This window comes from Cryptomeria japonica, chromosome 6 (assembly GCF_030272615.1).
Source record: "Cryptomeria japonica chromosome 6, Sugi_1.0, whole genome shotgun sequence".
NCBI classification, from domain to species: Eukaryota; Viridiplantae; Streptophyta; class Pinopsida; order Cupressales; family Cupressaceae; genus Cryptomeria; species Cryptomeria japonica.
Window position 1 is genome coordinate 40,868,913 of NC_081410.1, and position 10,091 is coordinate 40,879,003.

At 36.2% G+C, this 10,091-nt stretch overlaps 1 protein-coding gene across 1 annotated transcript; it reads left to right on the top strand.

Moving 5' to 3' along the window:
- The first annotated feature begins 5,882 nt into the window (after positions 1 to 5,882).
- On the top strand, positions 5,883 to 7,277 carry LOC131072165 (uncharacterized). Its single transcript, XM_058008243.2, has one exon. The coding sequence runs from the start codon at positions 5,883 to 5,885 to the stop codon at positions 7,275 to 7,277; it is 1,395 nt and encodes a 464-aa protein (XP_057864226.2).
- The last annotated feature ends 2,814 nt before the right edge of the window (positions 7,278 to 10,091 follow it).

Consider the following 10,091-nt stretch of genomic DNA (forward strand, 5'->3'; position numbering starts at 1 on the left):
CTCCACTTTGTGCCATCATTTGTAAGAAATATTGTCTATCCCTCCTCATTATTTTCTCAACCAATCGATTGAAACGGGGATCCATAATGGAGTCTTCCTCTTCTGCTGAATGTACTGAAATGTTGTCCATATTGTCATCATGTGTATCATTGTTGTTTATAGTATCCATGTTCTCAACATTTGGAATATTTCTATAAGCATCCATGCCAAGTAATGTGTTATGATCAAAATTGAAAAAGACATCATTTTCATACTCATAGACACTCATGTTTGTGGACTCTTGAGCCTCTTTAGTTTCTCTCCTAGATTTTTGGGAATGGGTTTCAACCATGAACTAGGTATTGACCAAGATGTTTGAGACTAGATGAAAATGGAAAAAGTATGGAAGACCAAGAGTTGGATGGAATGTAAATGAATTTGAGGTTTACTTGCAGTGTCCAAAGTGTAAGACCAAGTATGTATGTAGTAGAGTAGGTGTGACTTCCAAAGAGATGATAGTTTCTCTTGATGAGGTAAGTTGACCTTGACTCTAAGTAAGACCAAATGAGACCCAAAGGTGATAGACCTTGATGAGGGACCACTTAGCAAAATGTTGTTGTATGTAGTGTGTTGACAAAGTAAGATGAGGACAAGCAAGTGACCTTTTGACTCAAGTTTAGACAAATGTGTATGTAATGTAAGGTGTAAAGCAATGATGGACTTTGTGAGACCCAAAGACAAGTTGAATTCTAGATGAAAACCTGAAGAGATAACCTAGGAAGCTCAATAAGTCTGAAACTGACTGTTCTTGTTTGTTGGACTGTAAATTTTTCCTATTTGTGAAGTTGTTTGTTGTGACCAAATCTGAATTTTTTACTATTTTTCATGACAAGAAGACACAATGTTGATGAAGACTCAATGTTTGCAAGTGTTTAGACTCAAAATGACTCCAAGAAAATTGTGTTGTTTGATGTAAAAAAATATTTTGCATACACTTGAAGACACAAAAGACACAATGTTTTTGTTGTTTGGTCTTGAATGTTTGATTGTTCAAAATAAGACAAGCACAATTCTTATGGTTGGCCAGGACAATAGTTGTTGATCCCACATGGAGTTTCCCCTGAGGCTACGCTATTTAGAGCGGATACTTAGATGCTTGATCCCACTGGCTCCACCCTCGGCACTCACTTCTCGGGGCAGCCAAGCATCAGTCCCCATGAAAACTCCTCATGGCGAACTTTTTATCTCTACTAAGAACCATATGTGTGTGGGCCGCTACCAGAGGTCCGACCTCCTGCCCCAACAACTAGAAGGATTTTGGCTTCTAAAACAAAAAGGTGCTAGTAAGGGCATCCGCTTGTGTGGCCATACATGTGGCACTTTCAGCTTTGTAAATACAAAAGGCTCCCAACCGGTAGGGGTTACGCCCTTCAACTGATCAAATAAATTTGATCAAATGGGTTTATGGGGAGACATAGTGTCGGTATGAACTAATCAGCACACGTTATCCATAGTTTTCACCATGAATACAGTTGTTTATAGTGGTTCGGAAGAGGTGGGTTTTCCTTGCTACCACTTGGGTCGTTCTCTCCTTACTAGTAGTCCTAATGACCACACGGGGAGATAGGCCCTCTAAAGATTAAACAAAAAGAGCCTATTGCCCAAGACACAAAGGACACTGGTTCAATTCTAGTGCACCAATTGAAGTGTTTGATAATCTATGAAAATAAGGCACACAATAAAGATCAAAATAAAATCCTTGTCAAGCTCTTGCAACAAATATTTTTTAGTAGTTTGGATTGTTTCAAATGATCACCCCTTCCTGCAAGCACACAAGTTAGATAAATTTTAGATCTAAAAGACTTTGTGAAATAGGGGTCTTCAACAATGCGTTTTGTTGACCAATTAAAATATTTGATTCATCATAAAAAAAAGACCACCTGTAAAATTTCAAGAGATTTCCAGAAATGTAAGAAAATCCAAAAAAATTGCTAATTTGCTCCAAAAATTAATTTTTTATGAAAAATCATAAAAAATTCATATAAAATGAAAAATTGATCCAAAAAATCTGAAATTTTTACTGAAAAATTCTGATGGTTGTCCAAACCTGCATAAAAAAAATTCTGCAACAAATCCAAGCAGTTTGTGAGATATGAGTAAAATAATGTAAAACCCTAATTTTCAAAGATCCAATTTTTGAGGAATGATTTTGCATCAAATTTAAAATCCCAAAGAACATATCCAATGTATAATTCAGAGATATTTCCAAAAAATTCGCTAATATGCTCTCAAAATTAATTTTTTATGAAAAATCACAAAAAATTAATATAAAATGAAACCTAAATCCAAAAAATCTGAAATTTTTACTGAACACCTCTGATAATGTCCCTGACCTGAAAAACAAATTTGATGCCAAATTTCAAAGCCGTTTGTGAGATTTGATCAAAATAAGGAAAAACCCTAATTTTTAAAGATCCAATTTTTAGGGAAATATTTTGCATCAAAATTAAAATCATAAAGAACAGATCATGTGTATAAACCAGAGATCTTTTCAAAAATATAAGAAAATCTAAAAATTTTGCTAATTTGCTCTCAAAATTAATTTTTTATGAAAAATCATAAAAAATCTTGGAAAATGCAAATGTACTCCAAAAATTTTGAATTTTGGATTGAGAGTTGTTAATACTATCCTCAACCTACAAACACAATTTGGTGCAAAAATTCTTAGCCATTTGTGAGATCAGATCAAATCTCTCCAAGATCTTGATTTTGTGTCCAAAACCCTAGTTGCACAAGGTTATTCTCCAAATTGTTTTACAAAACAATAATATAGGGTTAGAAAAACCTGCAAAAAACATAGATCTAACAAAAATCCATGTCCCACGGGGCGTGCCAAAATGTTTATGGTGATAATGGATAACAACAATATTGAAAAACTAAATGAATTCAACCACAAAACCCTAGCTTAACAACAACAAAGATCTACCATAACATATGAAGATTACGTAAGATAATGCAAATCAAATGAAATCACAAAGATTATACCATCACATGTATAATAGGGTTTGGATCTCCATTATTCCTATCTCCATTGATCTTGCTTGATATATTTGCTCTCAGATTTTATGTGCACAAAAGCTCAACAAAGAACGGAAATGTGGTTGCAAGTAGGATCGCATATGCAAGTTCAAAAGTGTAGTGTAGTCGAGTAATCATCGGGTGTTTGATAATGAAGGAAGCATCTCCTTATATAGAAGGCACTATAAGAAATGGAGGGGTAAGATTGAGAGGTGTAAGAGATAAATGGTCGGCTATGATTAGAGGGTAGGTAAAGGAAATAAGAAAATAATGAGAGGGTAGGTAGTGTATGAATTAAAAGATGAATGACATGTGTCATGGGTAGAAATCGTTAATGAATTAATTAAATAAATAAAGATTTATTTAATTAATAGAAGAAGTGGGATCAATTAAATAAATAAGATATTTATTTAATTTAAGAAAAAGATAATTTAAATAAATAAAAGTATTTATTCAAATGAGAAAAGACTTAGAAGAGGATTAATGAATTAATTAAATAAATAAAGATTTATTTAATTAATAGAGGAATTAGGCTAAAGTAATTAAATAAATAAAATATTTATTTAATTAGACATGATAATTTTAGGTGTCTACAACATGCACAATTGTATACGAGGTAGCTGCCAGCTTTCACCCTTTGCCATGTATATGAATGAGTTGGCTCCCTCCTATCAACAGATGGGTTCCACACATATATGGGTCGTATATGTATGAATACCTTTCTATGGGGTCCACATATCTAATGGGCTCCAATTATGTATTAATACCTTTACAAACACACACACATATTTATATATATATGCACAAACATACACACACACACACACACACAATCACACACATACATACATGTACACATATATTTATATATACACAAATGAGTATATATATACACACACATGTGATTATATATAAAGTCTAATACATATGCATACATTTATATATTGAAACATATTTGTGTATATATGTGTCTGTGACTATATGTGTGTGTGTGAGAGAGTATTTACGTATATATGTGTCTGTGTGTGACTGCATGCATCACTATTCATACATATATATATGTCTATCAATTCGTATAATGGTATACGACTTATTGTGCAATTGCAGACCAATTCAACATTTGCATTCATAGACATGTACAAGTGTTTAGCAATTCCATACCAATCTAATCTCTGAATTCAAAGAACATGTAGAAATGCATGCCAATTAGTCTACATGTATGTATATAAATATGATAATGTGCATGTATGTATATATAGATTAAAGTAATGTTTTGAGGTCACATGCAGAGATTGCAATATATAGCATGGTGTAGATTGACAATGATACATTCTAGACAATGCACGTGGATACAACAGAGCGTGGAAATGTCAAACACAGATCAATGCTATCAGATTGTAAAAAAATATCAATATGAGAGGCAAAACTATCTCAAGGTCCATGAGATTCTAACAAGTGAAGGTCTTATCAAAACCCTATTTTCAGAGGATGTTGATTATGAAATCCTGAACTATCTCTGTGAAAATTTCCCCACCTCACACTCTATTATTGCACTAACAGAATGCCCTGTTAACATCCCATATCTCCAAATCCAAGCACAACAAGAGTGGTTAGCTAGGCATGGTCATCATTTTGACCAATTCTTTCTTTGTCCATACCCCTGTGATGATCTTGTCTTCCCCATAAGATCTTGTTTCTTTTCAAAATTATTCAAACTCAGCCTCCTATCGTAGCAAACCAACTATATCAATACATTTTTCTTAGAAAACTATGGTCCTCGGGTCCGAGAGTGCTCTCAAAACCTGTCCTAGCAACACCTGCTTCATACAGTAGTGGATGAACAATTCCCATCGTGGATTTTTACCAAAATATACATCCAACCTAATTGTAAGCCAAGCACCCCTTCCCGTCTATACTGTCAAGTCATTCTTTGGAAAGAACACAATCTAGATACACCCTCACATCTAGAAGACCTAGAAGGTTTCAACAATGAATCCATATCGGAATAAGTGTCCAATAAAAATAATAATAAAACAAGTGTCCAATACACAAAACAATCAAACAAGTGCTGAAATTTTGAGTTTAGTAAAAGGGAACCATAGTCCTACTGTTCAAGCCTCACTGACTTGTTGCACCTTGTTGTCATTCAATATGTAATTGCATATTCATTCCATATCAAGCATGACTATTGGCACTGATCAAAACACATCGATTTACAAAATGACATGGTTAGTTGGCTCGATCTTAGAGTATTCAGAATCAAAAGAGTATAGTTGATATTAATCTTCAGAAAATATTGAATGGCTAACATAAAATTATTCATATTAGTCATTGTGGCCTATATTTATTAAACACTATTTCCATGGGTAACATTCATGTTCATGTTGTTATGTGCAGACAAGATGCCTTATCATGCTTCAAAGAGATCAGCATGCACAAGGGTGTGTTTAGAAAAAAGGGGTGTCACTTTCAATGTTCAAGCAGAAGCCCCACCTCTTGTTCAAACCCAGGCAGACCCTTTACCCCTAGCAGTAGACCATCCAAGTGAATGTCCTATCCCAGTCACGGTGGACCAACCTAGTTCACCTTCAACTACAAGAAAAGTAACAATGCAACAAAAGTTGTGGTCGACAACTGACATGGAAGGTGCACTCCAAGATGTTGAGGGCAATGACATGTCCATACGGGGTGCTTCAAGGAAGTGGGGCATCCCAACTGCAACACTGTCAAAATGGTTTGGTGGTCTAACCACCACGTCCAAGAAAGGTCCACCAACCATCCTCACATATCAAGAAGAAGAGGAGATTGTGTAGTGGTGACAAGAGATGGTTGGTTGTGGTCATGGCCTTGAAATCATAAACTTGAAGGAAATTGTCTCTCAAATTTGTGAGGGTAGACCAACCCCTTTCAAGGATGGCATGCCTGGAAACTCATGGTGGTTTGGATTCAAGGCCAAATATCATGAACTTAGCTTGCGGATGACCGAAGGCCTCGACAAAGACCAGGCACTGTGTCTTATACCAATAGTTGTTTATGCTTTTTACGAGACATTGTCAAAAGCACATGCTGCCAATCCATATGGTCCTGCTCGTATTTGGAACTATGATGAAACAAGAGTTATGACCAACAAAAATGGAGCAATGAGGGTGCTTGCGAAGAAAGGAAGCCGAAACATGTCTTATATACTTGTGAAGAGGCATGAGTTGATCACAGTTCTTTGCTCCATGAATGCTTCCAAACAAAGCATTCCAAGGTTCTACCTGTTCAATGGCAAGAGGCAGACACATAATTACATAGCTAAATGTGAACCTGGTGCTTGCATGGCAGCGCAAAAACATTCGTGGATGACCAAAAAACTATTCATGAGTTGGTTGAACCACTTCAAGCACTCCATCCCTAGGGGAGTATCACCAACGAACAGATGCTTGTTGATATTCGATGGCCATGACAGTCGTGTTGCATTTCCAACCATCCAAGAGGCAAGGATGTTGGGCATAGACTTGCTGACATTGCCAACTCACACATCTCACAAATTGCAGCCACTTGATGTGAGTGTATTCTCTCCATTCAAAACATACTTCAAATCGGAAAGAGCCGCATGGATAGAAAGGTTCCCCAATCTAGAAATTAGGAGGGGTGAATTGACTGTTTCAAATATTACTGCGAGATTCAAAAGGACGGGGATATGGCCTCTCAATCCTGATGCCCTCACCCAAGACATGCAGCCCAACACCACATTCCACATTAATGATGAGGAAGATGCATCTGCAGTGCAAAACATGCTCAGCCTTTTGAGAGTCCATGTCTCCCCAGAAGTGGTTGCGAAAAACATTGCAACTAGCTATCAAATGGATTCAACTACACAAGTGGGCATGGAACAGACAACCACCAACATTGATGAAGCTGCAATTGACACTTTGGATGAGAGTCTTGGCCTTCCATCCGAGCGAATTGCACCACCCTGGGTGGTGGAGGGGGCGACAATTCTCAATGTTGAATTGGAAGGTGAAGACGAATGGGGGACATCTATCTTGCCTTCACCATCAAAATATGCCATTCCGGAAATGGTGCATTACTATGCAGATTGTGGTTACTCTGACAATGAAAATGATGCAGGTTTGACGCAAGAAGCAACACAAGATTGTAATGTGGAAGAGGAGAGCCTGATGTCACAAGTAAGTGAGACACCTCAATCACAACAACAAAATACACTTTTATGATTCTTAAAGTTGCTTTTTTACATTGTGAACCAAAGAAGTGGTAGGGGGGCTTCAACTAGCATCTATTTGGCGTAGGAAGGGCAGTTGATAACTTCTGATGTGTTTGTCGAGTTTGCAAAGACAAGGAGTAGAGAAATAGAGGAGGGGAAACAAAGAAAGAGAAAGGAGATAAAAGAAAACAAGACAACAAGTTTGTTGGCCAAAGAAACTAATGCATTGTTGAGAAAGGAGAAGGTGATCTTGCCGCAAGAAAAGGAAAGGCTGAAGGAATTAGAGAAGAAGGAAAAGGCTGAAAACTGTAGTGAGATAAAGCAAGGAAGGAACACGAGGCTGAGGTAAGGGCAATCTCAGAGTAGGTCCATGAGTTGGCAAGAAAGAAGTTGTTGAACAGTGAGTCCAATCCATCCATGCCTTTGCCCGACTGACACCCTATTATGCAGGATCTAATTAACACAATGTTGCCCAACTTTCCAATAGGCATGAATTATTCACCTACTTCCCCCTCACCTACTTTTCCTGGTACATCAAAATATATTGCAAGGGTGTCAGCCCCGGATATTGCAACCCAATGGCACTTGACACATATATTTGATCTAGAATTCCGATGGAGGTTTCCGACAGAGAAGGTATATTGTGACCAAATTTGATTTTTTTTTTTTAAATGTCCGAATTCGTCGGAATTCCGCCGGTAATTTCACATTTGGTTTCAACAGAGAAGGCATTGACAATGAAATTTGTTTTTTTTTTTCAAAAAAGTGCCCATGTTCGTTGAAATTTCGATGACAACTGGCATTACTTAAAAAACAAACAAAAGAGGGCAAGTCATTTGTGCATTCAATCCCGCGCAGGCTTCCGCGTTGACCTCAACCCTTGGCAAGATCAAACGACACACTCACCATTCGAGGTACTTTCACACACTCACCATTCAAGGTAGAATCTTCACCTTCATTTTGGATTTACATAATATGAGGAATTGCTAAATCTTCACCTTCATTCATTGAATCTTCGAATTTGCATAATATTTGCATGAAGAATTTCGGATTTGCATAATATTTGCATAATATGAGGAATTGATTGGGTAGAATCTTCACAATTCAAGGTAGTTGAATCTTCACCTTCATTCATTGATTTGCATATATGAGGAATTGCTTGCATCACACCCATTTCTTGAGTTATCCACTCCATTTCATAAGTCCCGTGCTTTGCCATTCCTAGGTCAACATCATCGGAAGTCTTTTAATGTTTCCCCCATGCCTCAGTTGTTGGTGTTACGTTTTTCCCACATTACAAAAGAATAGGAGAAAGCTTGTTCACGTTGCAAGTTTTGTGAGGCTTCTTCCATAATAACAGGCTAGTCATAGATTTCATTGCTTAAAATTTAAAGCTTTCTCATCAAATGGGGAAGAGAAGGACATCGGTGAAGTAGATCTTAAACACTTGTTGGTACCTTATTATCTTATAGGATTGATAGAGAAAACTTAGAATTCTAATCGACTTTAGATTTCTTAATTGCATTTGAAGGAGTTTATTTCATTTTATGAGAAGCCACAATTTGCTCTCAAAGAAGAACATAGTCATACCATGTCATTGCCTACTGATATCTCTCATACCGAGGAATAATTTTTTTAGAAGGTTTTTGACTATTGGTCAACATCATTTGATACTGTGATCTTGTTGATCTGAAGTATTATACCATTCTACAACAGTTTGAAGAGAATGCATACACTCTTGGGTTGATTTGTCATTGTTCATTGTGATTTGCAATCTTAGTCACCATTTGAGGCTCCAACATTTGTTTTTGAATTAAAAATTTCATCTATTTATAATTAAGGGTAGCTCCATTACAAGACCAAGTCCTTTAAATAATTAACCTAGTGACCAAAAGTGATAGTGATACAACAAGAAGAGATTGTTATAGGTCCGTGACAACATGCAAACATGACAATGCTATAATTATTTAGTAATGACTATGTAAATGGTTTGAAAAAATGAAAGGTTAAAGAGAAAAGTCACTAATAATAGTGACAAAGATGGTTGTGACACAAGGAATCAAACAATAGCCCTATACACAATGTGAAGTGTGATCTTGGCTTAGTCAAATAGACAAGAATGAGCATAAAATACATGATTGTTTAGGTTGAGAGGATGAATGGACAAAATATGATGAGGTTGTGGAATCATATGTGAAACTAGCAGTGAGTGCATAGGTTTTGTTTTAAAAAGAGTATATCAAAAGATTTTATTACTCGGTCTAAATACGCAAAGTAGAGCAGCAGTACAAAGAACATAAAGTTTTTAAGATAGTCAATTTTGGTAGAAAGTTTTGTTTACCAAGAGACAAATTGTCAGCAATAGACTTAAGGATCTCAATAAATGGGAAACAATGGTCATTTAGATCCTTTCAAAAAGCATGCTAGGATGTGATATTTGTGGTCTAAATGAATTAGACAAATAAGTATAATAGGGAGCACAAGTTAGTCCATGATGATATGGAGAAAAATGCAATGATTGACAATCCAATCAAATGGGAAGACATCACATTCCAAGTAGCAATAACAATCCCTAGCATGATATAGAGAATAAATCCTGAAAAAGGATGTTCAACTTGAGCATTGATACATTGATGAAGGCGATTCCCAAAACAAATTGATAGTCTTATAGAATATTACAACAATAAGGCAAATTTGAAACCAAGAAGAGCAAACATGACAGTTTAAAAAGGGATGTGGACATTGTGGTAGTCATAGAGACCTAATTTTGTGATGGTCAAGATGCAATCCATTGGGATATATATTTTATATAAATAGACAGGTT